The sequence below is a fragment of the Engystomops pustulosus genome, chromosome 7 (assembly GCF_040894005.1).
Source record: "Engystomops pustulosus chromosome 7, aEngPut4.maternal, whole genome shotgun sequence".
Classification (NCBI taxonomy): domain Eukaryota; kingdom Metazoa; phylum Chordata; class Amphibia; order Anura; family Leptodactylidae; genus Engystomops; species Engystomops pustulosus.
This window is the reverse complement of record NC_092417.1, coordinates 79,301,387-79,318,056: the sequence shown is the minus strand read 5'-3', so window position 1 is coordinate 79,318,056 and position 16,670 is coordinate 79,301,387. Positions and strand designations below refer to the sequence as shown.

Below are 16,670 nucleotides of genomic sequence, written 5' to 3'. Positions count from 1 at the left end.
AACGTTTCGGCTCCAAACAGTGAGCCTTTGTCAAGCCAGTGAGGCTCACTGTTTGGAGCTGAAATGTTGCTCTTTCACATGGAATAAATCCACTAAGGTATTTTTTCACTGCTATTTATCCACTACAATCTGGTGTGCTGCCTTTTTTCCTTTGTCTTTATAACTGAAGGACCTGATGCTCGGCCCTCTTAGGCGTGCACCCGCTTTTTTTTTTTGTTTACCCATTGTCTGTTTTGATGCTGCTTGGATCTTTTCTTACTGTAGATAGATAGATAAATAGATAGATAGACTTGAGATATAGATCTATCATTTGTCATAATACACATTAAAAACAGACAGTCCAGTTTATTTATCATCCAGAAATTCTGACTATAGTGTGAACCGAGGAGAAAAAGAAAAGGAAGACAAGCAAAAAAGAATGTAGGAGAAGGCAGAGAGGAGTAGTGTCTTGCTTATTTATTTTAAAATATAAATGTTTATACATCAGCCAATAAAAAACAAACTACAGAACAGGGTGGAGTTTATATCCCCCTTTAAATCCTCTTACCCCATAGAAGAATTCAACAAGGCCCCAACCTTTAACACCCGTGCCCATCCTGAAAGTGGCAATGCATTCGTGAGTGATTCCGACAGTTGGCTTCATTGTAGAGTTTAAGGATGGATTGTAAATAAGGGGGCTGTTTTTGGAGTCAAGATTCACAGAAACATCAAATGTTTGACCTCCTAGGATAAAATAATGTTATGAATGAGACAATAGAAAAACTGTGGTATTACTCTTTAACCGGTTAAGGACCGGGCCCTTTCCTGTTTTTTCATGTCCATTTTTCACTCCCCACCTTCAAAAATCTATAACTTTTTTTATTTTTACACGTAAAGAGCTGTGTGATGGCTTGTTTTCTGCGTAACAAATTGCACTTCATAATGATGGTATTAAATATTCCATGCCATGTACTCGGAAGCGGGAAAAAAATTCCAAATGCAATGAAAATGGTGAAAAAACGCATTTGCGCCATTTTCTTGTGGGCTTGGATATTACGTCTTTCACTGAGCGCCCCAAATGACATGTCTACTTTATTCTTTGGGTCGGTATGATTAAGGGGATACCAAATTTGTATAGGTTTTATAATGTTTTCATACATTTACAAAAATTAAAACCTCCTGTACAAAAAATTTTTTTTTGATTTTGCCAACTTCTGGCGCTAATAACTTTTTTATACTTTGGTGTACGGAGCTGTGGGTGGTTTCATTTTTTGCGAAATTTGATAATATTTTTAATGATATAATTTTTAGGACTGTGCGACCTTTTGATCACTTTTTATAGATTTTTTTCGATTTTTCAAAATGGCAAAAAAGTGCCATTTTCGACTTTGGGCGCTATTTTCCGTTACGGGGTTAAACGCATTGAAAAACCGTTATCATATTTTGATAGATCGGGCATTTTCGGACGCGTCGATACCTAATGTGTTTATGATTTTTACTCTTTATTTATATTTATGTCAGTTCTAGGTAAAGGGGGGTGATTTGAAATTTTAGGTTTTTTTATTATAATTTTTTTTTTTTAACTTTTTTTTATTTTTATTTATACTATTTTTCAGACTCCCTAGGGTACTTTAACCCTAGGTTGTCTGATCGATCCTATCATATACTGCCATACTACAGTATGGCAGTATATGGGGATTTTCTTCCTCATTCATTACAATGTGCTATCAGCACATTGTAATGAAGGGGTTAAAACGAAATAGCCTCGGGTCTTCGGAAGACCCGAGGCTACCATGGAGACGGGTGATGTCATGGGGAGCGGCGATCCCAGGTAAGATGGCGGCGCCCATGCGCCGCTATCTGTTTGAGGTTGCCGGCAGCTTTGCCGGCAGCCCACGCTGTGAAAACACCCGTGATCGGTGCTAGCACCGATCGCGGGTGTTACTGGTAAGCCTTTGCTGCAATATGCAGCAAAGACTTACCGGCTATGGAGAGGGCTCAGCCCGTGAGCCCTCTCCATGCAGCGCGACGCGACCGCCGCCGTGAATACATGGCGGGCGGTCGCGAACCGGTTAAATGATGCCTACACAAAGATTACCTAGCTGGCGGTTCCCCTTGGTATTCCACATTTTCTATTTATCCATGACCACTACTCAAACATTGTGGCTCATTACTATAGTGTATGCGGACACTAGCTGGTATGGCAAAACTTACCAGCAGTGAAACTGATATCATAATTCTCCTTAATGTCACGGTCATCTGCCAGGTTAGAAAGGTGAGAATCAGACCATTCAACCCCTGCCTTCTTACCATCGGGAAAGAACACATAACCTACAATGAAACTGAGACAAAAGTATCAACTGTAGAGCATAATGAATCACAACATGCGGTAGTACTAAGACCACAGGGAAAAACACACGGGGATGTAAAGATCAGTGTGCCAAAGGTGTTAAGAAACTCTGGGACCCAGACTCACAGAAGTGTTATGTTTCTATGAGTTTTCTCTCTCTACGAGAACATCTGACAATCTATGTTAACCCAATGGGTGTTTAGAAGTATGTATGTTATGTTTTTATAGATTTTATATGTGAATTATATATACAGGAAGTCCCCGGGTTACATACAAGATAGGTTCTGTAGGTTTGTTCTTAAGTTGAATTTGTATGTAAGTCGGAACTGTATATTTTAGAATTGTAGCTCCAGACAAATTTTTGTTTGGTTTCTGTGACAATTGGATTTAAAAATGTTGGATTGTCATAAGAATCAGGAATAACAATAAACCTTCATTACAGACACCTTTGATAACTGTTACAACTAGAGATGAGCGAGCACTAAAATGCTCGGGTACTCGTTATTCAAGACGAACTTTTCCCGATGCTCGAGTGCTCGTCTCGAATAACGAACCCCATTGAAGTCAATGGGAGACTCGAGCATTTTTCAAGGGGACCAAGGCTCTGCACAGGGAAGCTTGGCCAAACACCTGGGAACCTCAGAAAAGGATGGAAACACCACGGAAATGGACAGGAAACAGCAGGGGCAGCATGCATGGATGCCTCTGAGGCTGCTTAATCGCACTATTATGCCAAAATTATGGGCAACAGCATGGCCATGACAGAGTGACCGAATGAGGCTAGATAGCATCTAAAACATCCAATAAGTGACTCTGACACTATAGAAGACGGCAAGCAGAGGCAGCGGCAGGCTAGAGAGTGGCATGACGAAATACCCCAAATGGACTCAGGCTTCAAACAAATTTAAAAAATTCCTTTTGGCGAGGATAACGTGTAGCACTGTATGTATCAGTAATTTGCCTGGTTAAGGCGGCAGAGAGGAACCAAAGGAGGTGAGCAAGAGGCGCTAAATTATTTCCTATGTGATCAAAAGGTTGACGGTATATTTAGTCGATAACACAGCATGGTGGTGACATAGTGACCAAGTTCCATAACGTATCTGGTGAAACACCCGAAAAATGAGCCTGACACAGCTCGTTTGATAAGGGGACGACATGTGGAGGCAGCCATGGAGACGACTTCCATGATTAAGAGCGACAGTATGGGGCATCCATATTGCGCTGCTATGATTGCAACTTCAGGTCTCCAGCATGGCGGCGACAGATGCGCCGAGCTCCATTATGTATCTGGTGAAACACCTGAAAATTCTGCCTGACACAGCTCGTTTGATAAGGGGATGATGTGCTGTATTTCCTCTCGCACTCCAGCGTCTGGGGTATAGACAGTTGAAAGTTGCGCATGGAGACATTGGTGAACGCTGTGGAGGATCGTGGAGGCGAAATGGACAGGAAACAGTAGGGGCAGTATGCATGGATGCCTCTGAGGCTGCCTAATCTTGGGATGGAGCTGGCGGTCTGCTGCCAGGCGAGCTTTCGCCTGTCCAAGCCCATGTCTCTTGGCTCCTCCCCACCCAAAATGGGCCTGGGGGCCAGAAGCGTTTACTTTGAAAAAATTATAATTTTCAAAGCAGGCGGGGTTGTTTGAATATTTCATCTAGGAATAATGGAATAGCATAGCGGTTCTATTTTTAATAGTTTTTTCGGAAATGCTTCCATGATTAAGAGCGACAGTATGGGGCATCCATATTGCGCTGCTGTGATTGGAAGTTCAGGTCTCCAGCACGGCGGCGACAGATGGGATGAGTTCCATTATGTATCTGGTGAAACACCCGAAAATTCTGCCTGACACAGCTCGTTTGATAAGGGGACGATGTATGGAGGCAGTAAAGTAGTAGTAGATTAAAGGTGCTGCAGTTAAAACTATGTTAGTTGGATCTTGGGATGGAGCTGGCGGTCCGCTGCCAGGCGAGCTTTCTCCTGTCGAAGCCCCTGCCTCTTGGCTTCTCCCCACCCAAAATGGGCCTGGGGGCCAGAAGCGTTTACTTTGAAAAAATTATCATTTTCAAAGCAGGCAGGGGCTACAAATAGCACTTCTAAGAACCTTTTGTATAAGATCAAGTGTAGTACTGTTCTTATAAGTAATTGGCTTGGTTATGGCGGTTATTCATGTTGAGCTTCTTTCACCTGGTGGAGAATGGTAATCCTGAGAAATCCAGGCTTTATTCATCTTGATGAGCTTCAGCCTGTCAGCGCTGTCAGTCGACAGGCGTGTACGCTTATCTGTGATGATGCCACCAGCTGCACTAAAAACCCGCTCAGACAACACGCTAGCGGCAGGGCAGGCAAGAACCTCCAAGGCGTACAGCGCCAGTTCGTGCCACATGTCCAGCTTTGAAACCCAGTAGTTGTAGGGAGCTGTGTGATCATTTAGGACGATGGTATGGTCAGCTACGTACTCCCTCACCATCTTTCTGTAAAGATCAGCCCTACTCTGCCGAGACTGGGGACAGGTGACAGTGTCTTGCTGGGGTGACATAAAACTGGCAAAGACCTTGTAAAGCGTACCCCTGCCAGTGCTGGACAAGCTGCCTGCTCGCCTACTCTCCCTCGCTACTTGTCCCGCAGAAGTACGCCCACTGCCGCTCGCGCTGTCAGAAGGGAAATACTGTTTCAGCTTGTGCACCAGGGCCTGCTGGTATTCATGCATTCTCACACTCCTTTCCTCTCCAGGGATGAGAGTGGAAAGATTTTGCTTGTACTGTGGGTCAAGGAGAGTGAATACCCAGTAATCGGTGCTGGAATAAATTCTTTGAACGCGAGGGTCACGGGATAGGCAGCTTAGCATGAAATCTGCCATATGCGCCAGAGTCCCAACGCGCAAGAATTCACTCCCCTCACTGGCCTGACTGTCCATTTCCTCCTCCTCCAACAGTGAAGGACTGAGTAATGCTCCCCTCTTCTGTCTCGCCAACATTCTCCTCCTCTTCCTCCTCATCCTCCTCCACCTCCTCAGATATGCGCTGAGAAACAGACCTGAGGGTGCTTTGCCAATCAACAATGGAATCTTCTTCCCCCGTCCCTTGTTACGAGCGCAAAGCTTCCGACTTCATGCTGACCAGAGAGTTTTTCAACAGGCCAAGCAGCGGGATGGTGAGGCTGATGATGGCGGCATCGCCGCTGACCATCTGTGTTGACTCCTCAAAGTTACTCAGCACCTGACAAATATCAGACATCCACGTCCCCTCCTCATTATAGACTTGAGGAAGCTGACTGACCTGACTACCAGTTCTGGTGGAAGTTGACATATGGCAGTCTACAATCGCTCTGCACTGCTGGTAAACTTTGGATAACATGGTGAATGTTGAATTCCACCTCGTGGGCATGTCGCACAACAGTCGGTGAGCTTGCAGTTGGAGGCGGCGCTGCGCTGCCCTGAGAGTGGCAGCATCTGTGCTGGACTTCCTGAAATGCGCACAGATGGGGCGCACCTTTGTGAGCAAATCAGACAGATTGGGGTATGTCTTGAGGAACCGCTGAACTATGAGATTTAACACATGGGCCAGGCATGGCACATGTGTCAGTCTGCCGAGTTGCAGTGTCCCCACCAGGTTACGGCCATTGTCACACACAACCATGCCTGGCTTCAGGTTCAGCGGTGCCAGCCACAGATCAGTCTGCGCCGTGATGCCCTGTAGAAGCTCTTGGGCGGTGTGCCTTTTATCGCCTAGGCTCAGCAGTTTGAGCACCGACTGCTGTCGCTTAGCGCCGGCACTGCTGCTGTGCCTAGAGCTACCGACGGATGGCGCCATGCACACGGATGGTAATTCGGAGGAGGAGGTGGAGGAGGGGTGGGAGGAGGAAGAGGAGGCATAGTAGGCCGGAGAGACCTGGACCAAGGTAGGCCCCACAATCCTCGGCGTCGGCAGTATATGACCAGCCCCAGGGTCAGACTTGGTCCCAGCCTCCACCAAGTTAACCCAATGTGCCGTCAGCGATATATAGTGGCCCTGCCCAGCAGCACTCGTCCATGTGTCCATGGTCAGGTGGACATTGTCAGAAACGGCGTTGGTCAGGGCACAGATGATGTCGTCTGACACGTGCTGGTGCAGGGCTGGGACGGCACATCGGGAAAAGTAGTGACGGCTGGGGACCGAATACCGAGTGGCGGCCGCCGCCATGAGGTTGTGAAAGGCCTCGGTCTCTACCAGCCTATAGGGCAGCATCTCCAGGCTGAGTAATTTGGAGATGTGGACGTTGAGGTCTTGGGCGTGTGGGTGGGTTGCACTGTATTTCCTCTTGCGCTCCAGCGTCTGGGGTATAGACAGCTGAACGCTGTGCATGGAGACATTGGTGGATGCTGTGGAGGATCGTGGAGGCGAAGGTGTGGTTTTCGCACGGGAGGTGTTTGGGCCGGGATCCTGGGCAGGGGGCTGAATAGCAGAGGCAGCAGATGACACAGGGGAAGGAGCAGTGGTGTGCCCGGCCCGAGGTGAACGGCCTTGGTTCCATTGAGTGCGCATACTAGTGGTGGTTAAGCTGGTAGTGGTGGAACCCCTGCTGATCCTGGTGTGGCACAGGTTGCACACCACAGTCTGTCGGTCATCCAGTGTTTCTTTAAAGAACCTCCAGACTTCCGAAATCTAGCCCTCGCCACGGGAGCTTGACTACGTGAAACATTTGGCGCTGATGCACCAGCTCTGGCCCTGCCTCTCTGTCTGGCCCCACCACTGCCTCTTCCAACCTGTTCTCGTCGAGGACTCGCCTCAGTCTCAGAAGCACTGTGTTCACCCGGCCTATCAACCCAGCTTGGGTCTGTCACCTCATCATCCTCCGATCCCTCAGTCTGCTCCCCCCTCGGACTTCCTGTCCTGACAACAACTTCACCACTGTCTGACAACCGTGTCTCCTCATCGTCCGACAACTCTTTACACACTTCTTCCACTACGTCAACAATGTCATCATCAAACACAGACTGCGACCGGTGGAAAACCTGGGCATCAGGAAAGAGCTCAGCGGCAACCGGACAAGTGGTTTGTGACTCTGGGAAGGGTCCAGAAAACAGTTCCTCAGAGTATGCCGGTTCAAATGCCAAATTTTCCTGGGAGGGGGCAGACTGGGGGGAAGGAGGCTGAGGTGGAGGAGCTGGAGAAGTGCTGATTTCGGTGACATGGGTGGACTGCGTGGAAGACTGACTGACTGGTGGACAATTGGCTAGAAGCATTGTCCGCAATCCACGACATCACCTGTTCGCACTGTTCTGGCCTCAACAGTGCTCTACCACGAGTCCCAGTAACTTAAGACATGAACCTAGGGAGTGTAGCTCTGCGGCGTTCCCCTGCTCCCTCATCAGCAGGTGGTGTCTCACCCCGCCCAGGACCACGGCCTCTGACCCCTGCAGTAGTTGGACGCCCCCGCCCTCGTCCTCTACCCCTACCCCTAGCCCTCGGGTTCGACCATTTCAAAATTAAAGTGTAATCTGTAGATTTTTTTTGTGGGTTTTTTTGTGGGTTTTTTTGTGTTTTTTTTATTTTTGGTGTTTTTTGTGGGTTTTTTTGTGTTTTTATTTTTTTTATTTTAACAAAACGATCAGAAGAAATCACACAGCAACCACAAAAAAAAATAAAATAAAATATATAACGCTATTGTAGCCCTAAGAAGGCCTGTTGGGTTCTTGTATGGCTAGTTTCTAACCTACACTGACAGCACACAACAGGATTTTGTGCGGTGCCTGTGATGACTTTTAGTTTTGAAAAAAAAATAAAAGTAAAAAAAAAATCTGCAGACTGTGCCTAATTCAATCAAACCCCTAATAAATTGTCCCACTTAGGTGTGAATATCTTCATCCATCTCATCCTGAAGAGCAGGGATGTGTTGTTTCCATTTACTCAATGCCCGTAGTGGGGTATGCTCAACTCTCTTTGATATCAGATGTGTGTACACTCTTGGCCCTTGCGTTTTATATATACCTATAACTGGGTACTTAGATATGGGGGAGGTTTCATTAGGGAATTATGCTGACAGGGTATGCCGTAGCTAAGGGTATCGGTTAAACCAGCGTCTGTCCAAGGAATATTTTCCCTGTAGGTCACTGAAGGAGGCTTGCACCCCGTCTGTGTAAATATCTGATAACAGGCTAGCACCCAGTCTGTGTAAATATCTGATAACAGGCTAGCACCCCGTCTGTGTAAATATCTGATAACAGGCTAGCACCCTGTCTGTGTAAATATCTGATAACAGGCGGATACCTGCATCCTGCCATCCTTGTGTCCCCTCCATTTCCTCCAGCTGAGGTAGTGCTGCAAATGGGTATATCAGCTATTATATCATTGAAGTGTGTGATGGATTTAGCTGCTTTCCATACTAGCAGCGCCGTTCTATATAGCGGCAGAATGGGGCACGTGAAGTGAGGGGAAACTTCTAGTAAGAACCATAAGAACTGTCGTTGTAAGAAGTGACTTAAATGCTGCACTGAATTAGAAAGTCGGTTGCCCATTACCCAAAGAGATATGTATTGCAGTTGCCCTGCTACGTAGTATAGGTAGGAGTCTGGGAGAGCCATGCCAGTCTGCGTTTTGGGGCATTGCAGGGTGGCTAGGCTGAGTTTGGACCTGGAGTTCCCCCACACAAATCTGCCTGTACAGAAGTGCAGTTTTTTAAATAATTTTAAAGATAGCACTTAGGGAGTACTATCATTTTAACAAGGTTTATTTTTCCTGCAGTCGAAAGTGGAAGAGACTTCCAGGTTTTAAGTTTCGTTCTGACGAATGTCAATATTGAGTCAGTAATCTGCGACAGTGAATGTTGGTGGAGTTTAGAAATAAGTATACCTAGATACTTAAGGGAGGTGGCCACCTTCAATCCTGACATGTGTGTGGGACCTTGTCACGGTGAAAGACCCAGTGGCATTTAATCCAGTTCACCTAGAGGCCTGAGTAAGAGCTGAATTTTTCTATAATGTGAATGGCTCTCGGTAGGGAGGAGTAGGGGTTAAAGAGGAACAATATCATGTCATCTAAATACAGTCCCACTCTGTCCTCCCTGGGGCCTATGGATATGCCAGTGTATGTATTATCCCTACAAAGCTTTGTTGCAAGGATCTCAATCACCAATGCAAAGAGCAGCGACGAGAGAGGACAACTTGGACCCGCCGGATATTATCCATGGTGGATCTGCTGGGCATAAATCCTGATTGGTCCGGGTGTATGAGAGATAAAATTACTTTGTTCACCCTTGTTGCTAGAAGTGGCTTATAATGCGTGTTCAGCAAGGCGATATACCTGTAAGAACCATAGTCTGGGCGGTCTTTTTCAGGTTAAAGGAGTAAAACTACAGCCTCCAACAGGGAATCGGGAAGCGAACCCCTCTCAGAAGGCTGCATTATACATCTGTACAGGTTAGGAAGTAGCAATTCCTTGTACCTATCACAGACTTCTTTGGAAAGGCCATCTGGAAAGGCACCTGTGTTTCCTCTAGTGACTTATTAACTGTGGAAGAGTAAAGATCAGTGTAGAATTGTGTAAACCTATATACTATAGCAGGCCCGGCGCCAGCACCCGGCTAACCCGGGTAAGTGCCGGGGGCCCAGGGTACTGGAGGGGCCCACTCAGGCCTGCATCTGTGAGGTGAGGGGGGAGAGACATAACAAGGGCCAGAGAAGGGGGAGAACATGGAGGGCTGTGTGTATACAGGAGGTGGAGGGGGTGAGGCAGTGTGTATACAGGGGGAGGGGGGCAGTGTGTATACAGGTAGATGGGGGGGGCAGTGTGTATACAGGAGGAGGGGGGCAGTGTGTATACAGGGGGGGCAGTGTGTATACAGGAGGGGGGAAGTGTGTATACAGGAGGGGGGGCAGTGTATATAAAGGGGGAGGGGGGCCGTGTGTATACAGGGGGAGGGGGCAGTGTGTATACAGGAGGAGGGGGGGCAGTGTGTATACAGGGGTAGGGGGGCAGTGTGTATACAGGGGGAGGGGGGGCAGTGTGTATACAGGGGGAGGGGGGGCAGTGTGTATACAGGAGGAGGGGGGCAGTGTGTATTATACAGGGGGAGGGGGGCAGTGTGTATTATACAGGGGGAGGGGGGCAGTGTGTATTCAGGAGGAGGGGGGCAGTGTGTATACAGGGGGAGGGGGGCAGTGTGTATACAGGAGGGGGAGATGTGTACATGGGGATGAGGGGCAGTGTCCACGCGGCGGAGGGGGGGGCAATGTGACTACTGGAAGGCAGCCCATAATGGGGCCCACTAGAGCTCTGTCGCCCAGGGGCCCACTAAAACCTGGAGCCGGCCCTGTACAATAGATCTCTGTGTTTTTAATGTTCCTCCCGTCAGTGACCGCAGGCATAGGATAGGAAGAGCTTTTTTGACTGTGTGTCCAATAGCTTGGCCGATTGACTTACTAATTCAAATGCTTTCTGCTTGTAGAAAAATAATGGAGTTAGCTTTTTCAGTAAGGGCCGTAAAATATAATTGCCCTCACATTATGGGTTTAATAATATAATACCTGCTTGGCCAAGGTTGCTATGGATGTGACAATACCAATTTTGTGTGTGTGTGTGTGTGTGTGTGGGGGGGGGGGGGGGTATTTTATTTTTTAGCATAAAATATAATTATATATAGGGAAATGGATGATTTTTGTACATGTTTATTTTTTATTTATTTATTTTTTAAAAACTTTAACTTTTTTTTACTGTCTCGCTAGTAGACTTACACTGGGGATACCTTGACCCCTCATATAATACAATGCAATACTTCTCTACTGCACTGTATTGTGTATGTCAGTGTTTTACTGACAGTTTGCCGATTAGACCCAGTCTTGAATTGGCACTCACAGAGGTCTTTATTTGACCTCCAGCTGCCATGGAAACCCCCTGGAACCACACAATCTTGAAGCAGGGGATAGGGGGAGTGACAGAGGGAACCGTGTTTCCCCTGTCTCTCACCTTAGCTCCCGCAATGGTGCATGAAGGAGTAATCTATCTGTAACAAGGACAGGGCTGTGTGTAACAGCCGGTCCGCTGCTGCAGATCGCGCTGGCACACTGGCAGTGCCAGTGCGATCAGCAGGACGATATAGATTGTCCTAATGCAGCAACATCCTGCTAATTAGGATGATCTATATCGCCCCATGGCGTTAAGCACTTAATATCAATACCTTACCAAGCTAGAAAATGTAGCTGTAAAAAAGTACAAAATAGTAACAAGATCTAAAGTAATTTAGGACTAAGATGAATATATAAATAAAGCTTACAAAATCCAAACAAATAAATGCTCACAATAAAGGGAACCACTACCTGAGATACACGCTGAGCCAGAGGGATGACAGACATTTTTTGTAGATAGACTTTCCATTGTGTTTCCATTGCTTTTATGTTATAGAACTGTTAACGTAATATCAATACAATGAAAACAGTAAATCTGAATGGAAATACAATGTAAACACAGCGTGTGAACGCAACCTTGAAAGTGTTAATTTCTAGTGTATTCTCGGTGAGAAATTGATGTGCCCGGATTGTATTTTTGCCAAACGTTATAAATTTTATTGCCATTTAGGACATTTACAATGTGATTGATGATCTGCCATCAATACTTACTGCCTGGTGGCTTTGGGGAGACTGACTATGTTGAGGTGCACAGACATCCCACTCTAGAAAATAGGGAAAAACACTATTTCAGTCAATTTCCCCTACATTTCACTATTGTTGGGATTTTTTTCTTTCTGGTGATTTACATTGCAGTGTGGAACCACAGCAGCTCCGTCCATCAATACCCTACCTCCAAGGAAATGTGATCACACTTACCTCAAAATGCATTAAAAACATTACATATCTGTGGAAATCTGCCCAGTTTCTGATGCCTGCAGAAGAGAATGAGCTGTGTCATGACATAATCTGTAAAAACTCTATACACAGGATGATTGTGATGGATATACCGTAAGAATGACTGCGGATCCCACTTAAGTGCATCTGTTGCTCTACACCTCTAGTTGACACCTCAGCCTGGACACTCCCCCACTGTTCATAGCGACAATGCTCATTTTTAGACCTGCATAGACACAATAAGGAACCGAAAACAGCAATAAATGCCAACAATCCTACAGTTTTTGTGCCAACATCACCCTAAAGTTGGAATTCAATGACAATAATTTTAGTTACATTCCTCCATGCATCTTACTTTTTTACTGTGGATAAAAATTCCAAAGTTAGTGGTTCCAATGCCATTGCATCTGCAGCTGTGCCAGGATGGAAGTCATGATCAAAGTCAAACACCTTGGTGGTGGCTGTCCACCTGTGGAGGAGACACCAATGCATTGAAACATTACTATAACCACAGGATATGATGTGTATATGAACTGTTTTCAACAGTTACGACAAATATTTCACGCACAACAATGTAAACTTTACGTGCAGGTTCTCACCACCAACTTCACTGTCACCATGTCGGAAAGGTCCCTTCCTGAAAATGACATTAGAAGGGAAAGTATCATCAGAAAATTATTTATTATTAAAGCAGGCATTTTAGGGGGAAATGTGATGTTGAGATGTGAATATATATTAAAAATCATTATCATATGGCAGGATCTGCAATGTCATCTAATTATTATCAGGAGGCAAGGTCATAAAATATAATAAAATACATTATTTACAACACTAGGTGTCGTACTTGGTTTTCCTGTTTTTCCACATATCTGAGTGTCCTTGACTGCCATATAAGAGTGCCAAGAAAGTGACATCTACCTCAAGAGACCATCAAAAGAAATCCTCCATTTCTGGTATGGCTGCACGCATGTCATTGTAAGACCCCCTGCACTCCAGCTATCATTTGCCTCTGCTGGCATTATGGTGGTGGGGTGTTCAGGATGCTACAGGAAAAAAAAAGTTACAGATGGTCACGGTTCCTGCAACAAACAATGTAGATACAATGCCATATTTTTACATTTTAGAGTAAATGCAAAAAGTATACTTTTAAAATATGTAGTAAAGTTTGTGGTGGTGTAGGGCAAGGTGACAGAGACAGTTAGACTACACCCCCTTCCCAGCTTTCCCTGCCTGATTGCTTCGTCTTTCCTAGGCTGCAGAGGACTACAAGTCAACAATCTCTTCCAAAATGCAAAACATGAAGACAGAGACAAGACGATACAGAAACAGAAACAGAAGAAAAGTCTCCAGACCCAGTTCACAACAAAAAGGGCAAATGTAGTACGAAATTGCAAGTCAGAAGGAAATATACCAGAACACAGCGTACAGGAAAAACAGGATACCAAGAGCTCACTATAACTGGGTATATAGAGGACACAAAGTACTGACCTGAAGAGCTTATAATAGAATTATGGTTCAGGTCGGGAACTTGATTGGAGAGAAATACTTGTCAATCATCGCAGGATAATTACTGAAGCACCAGAGCAGCAGGAGACTTACAATCATGGTAGCCAGAAAGCATAAACCACTGTTCACACTGGCAATATCAAAGTGAAACACTATGACACAAACAGCGGGTCCTTTGCTGTCCTTTCAGATAGAGGATAACCCCAGCAAAGTTTATGAAAAACAAAAATAATCCCCAAAAAATTGCTTCTGAAATTTCCTTGAAAATCCAGAAAACGCTCTTTTATTTTAAATGATATATAAACATGTCACAAAAAAACTGTCACAAAATCATTGTGGTAAGTGAAAGTGTTCAAAATATAACTATACAAAGCAACAAATGTCACATACAAAAAGTGGGGCTGAGTCTTAAAGGAAAACTACATTTATTTTTCATCTTCATTTACCATTCATGCTGCTGGGTAGCTCCCACCAGAATGAATACAGACATAGGCTTAGAGGGACCTTTGCTCCGCTACTTAAAGGGAACCTGTCACCACATTTGCACATATATAGCCAGTGACAGGTTCTTATAGAGCTCTAATAACTGACACCCTTCTTTTAGCTAAAAATTGTTTCGCTTACATCCACATAAATCACCTTTTATCTTATATTACCTGGTATCAAAGGGGGGGGGTGTCCTTCTCATCTGGCCCCTCCCATCTAATACTCCCCATGCCTTATGCCTCCTTACTGGTAACAGTTCATGTCATGTGACCAGAGTGACATCATCTCAGGTCCTTTAGCCTCTTAATAATAGCAAAATGTACCCATGTATGTATCTGACCGCATGAAGTTACAGCAGCCTCCATGGACTTTTAATCCTTTCCATCCTTCCTGGAGGCTGCTGTGAGTCCATGTAATCACAGACACGGTGTACAGTTTGCTATTCTTAGAAGGCTTAAGGACCTGCAATGATGTCACCCTGGTCAAATGTCATGAATGTAACACAAGGCACCATGTAAAAAAATTGACACAATTATTTACTAAAGGTTTACTAATTATTTACTAAGGGTCCATGGACCACACTTTCGGTGGATTTTGGAAATTTTCGGGATTTGCGCCGCTGAGACAGCTATTAAGAAGGGGATTGTGTTGCACGCAATCGGATTTTGGTGTATAGGTGCCGTCTTTCATGCAACAGAAATGGGGGGGCAGCCATCGGACAATCTGACTGATTCAGACTGAGCGCGGGAATTAATATTCAAATTCTGTTGTAACCAATACACTTAAATACAACAGGAAGAAGATGGTGAACTCCGGCGGACCTGAGTGGGGAAGCGACACATCGGGCGCACAATCTTTGTGAATCGCCGCACAGTTGGCCAGGTAAGTAAATGTGCCCCAATATTTCCCATCTGTACATAGAGCTTTATATGTCTGTAGTTGAATATTTGCAGACGGTCCCTAAGTACAAAGAGGCAGAGCAGGGATTTGAAGAGACATAGAGCTGTCAGTCACTGCCAGCCTGAGAGAGAGAAGAGTCACAGATAGCAAAAGTTAATGAAGTAAGAAAAAACGGATACAGCTCGCCAAGTCTGGATGATGGCGTGGGGCAGAGAAATGAGAGATCTTGCAAGGAGCAGGAGGCACTGAGTTGCATCAGGTGAGATATCCAGCATGGGAAAAAAAGGAAGAGGTTGCTCCAGCAAGTGAGGTAAAATCAAATAGTTTATTCCATATAGATGTTTAAAAACATGAGAAAAAAGTGCACATGAATCAAAAAAAGTTGACGCGTTTTGGACAGACAACCATCCTTAGTCGTGGGTTACGACTAAGGACGGTTGTCCGTCCGAAACACGTCAACCTTTTTTGATTCATGTGCACTTTTTTCTCATGTTTTTAAACATCTATATGGAATAAACTATTTGATTTTACCTCACTTACTGGAGCAACCTCTTCCTTTTTTTCCCATGCTGAAGAGTCACAGATACCAGACATGAGTCACAAAAGCTAATTTGCATATCTGAAAAACATCTGTAATTAAGGTACAGAGCCCCACTGGCAGTTAATTTTAGGTGATGTGGGGAGGACACTTTATCAGCGGGCTTTGCTAGTCAGGGTGGTCAAAATCTGGTGACAGGTTCTCTTTAAGTCAGAAAAAATAATTTCAATCTTTAGTTAATGAAGCACATGTGCTTCTTGTTGACAGCTGAAAATCGGCTCACCATCATCGTCCCCTCACAACAACAAAACAAAGATTAAAATAAAACGTTTATAAAAATAAAGAACTTTACCTTCAAAATCAAGCATGATAATCTGCTTATATTTGCTCCTGCAGCATGGCCTTCTTTTTTCAAAAATCAACAATTTAAATTATGCAAATGAGACCTTCAGACTCATTAGCATCATTTCAAAAGTTGATCTAAGAAGGATGGCATTGATATAATTGATTAACAATTATAAGAATATTGCCACAGTACTTGGATCTATGAGTAAGTGTCCCTGGTTTATCATGCTTGATTTTGATGATAGATTTCCTTTAAACCACCGCCCTTTCCCTTGAACAAAAGTAAAAATAAATAATGCTTGAAACGGGTTTACATGACCTATTTATGCCTGCGTGTTTTATAGGTGGAAGAATTTGCAAACTCAGAAATGTATTAAATACTAATTTTCCCCACTGTACCTATATCATAACTTCTGCAGTAAGACAACAGAACCTATCCAGATCGCCATTCATTGCTTAAGCTGGGAGTTGTAGTAACGCAATGACTGAAGAACTTCAAATATTAATTGTACAGCTTAACTTCAAATATTTATTCTACAGCTTAGTTTAAATATGCAGAAATATTACAAACCATTATAGTATTACCTCAAAATCCCCAACTCCATCCAACCTCATAAACAGCCAAACTTCACATCTGTTTTCTGATCTCCTGGCAATGCGAGTGATGATAAAACTTTTATCAACTTTTGTAAAGGCGGTAAAGTAAACAGAATCTATAGCCTGTAAGGGAAGGAACAATATTGTAAATATAT

At 44.7% G+C, this 16,670-nt stretch overlaps 1 protein-coding gene across 1 annotated transcript in view; it reads right to left on the bottom strand.

Moving 5' to 3' along the window:
* LOC140070481 (uncharacterized) overlaps window positions 1-16,670 on the bottom strand; it is a 35,503-nt gene that overhangs the window by 5,840 nt on the left and 12,993 nt on the right. Inside the window, exons 2-10 of the mRNA XM_072117047.1 lie at window positions 16,504-16,638; window positions 13,062-13,186; window positions 12,712-12,780; window positions 12,499-12,612; window positions 12,257-12,369; window positions 12,126-12,181; window positions 11,919-11,971; window positions 2,194-2,321; window positions 548-723 (exon numbers count right to left, since the gene is read on the bottom strand). Of these exons, the coding sequence (XP_071973148.1) occupies window positions 548-723; window positions 2,194-2,321; window positions 11,919-11,971; window positions 12,126-12,181; window positions 12,257-12,369; window positions 12,499-12,612; window positions 12,712-12,780; window positions 13,062-13,186; window positions 16,504-16,638 (969 nt within the window). The remainder of the gene's footprint in view (window positions 1-547; window positions 724-2,193; window positions 2,322-11,918; window positions 11,972-12,125; window positions 12,182-12,256; window positions 12,370-12,498; window positions 12,613-12,711; window positions 12,781-13,061; window positions 13,187-16,503; window positions 16,639-16,670) is intronic.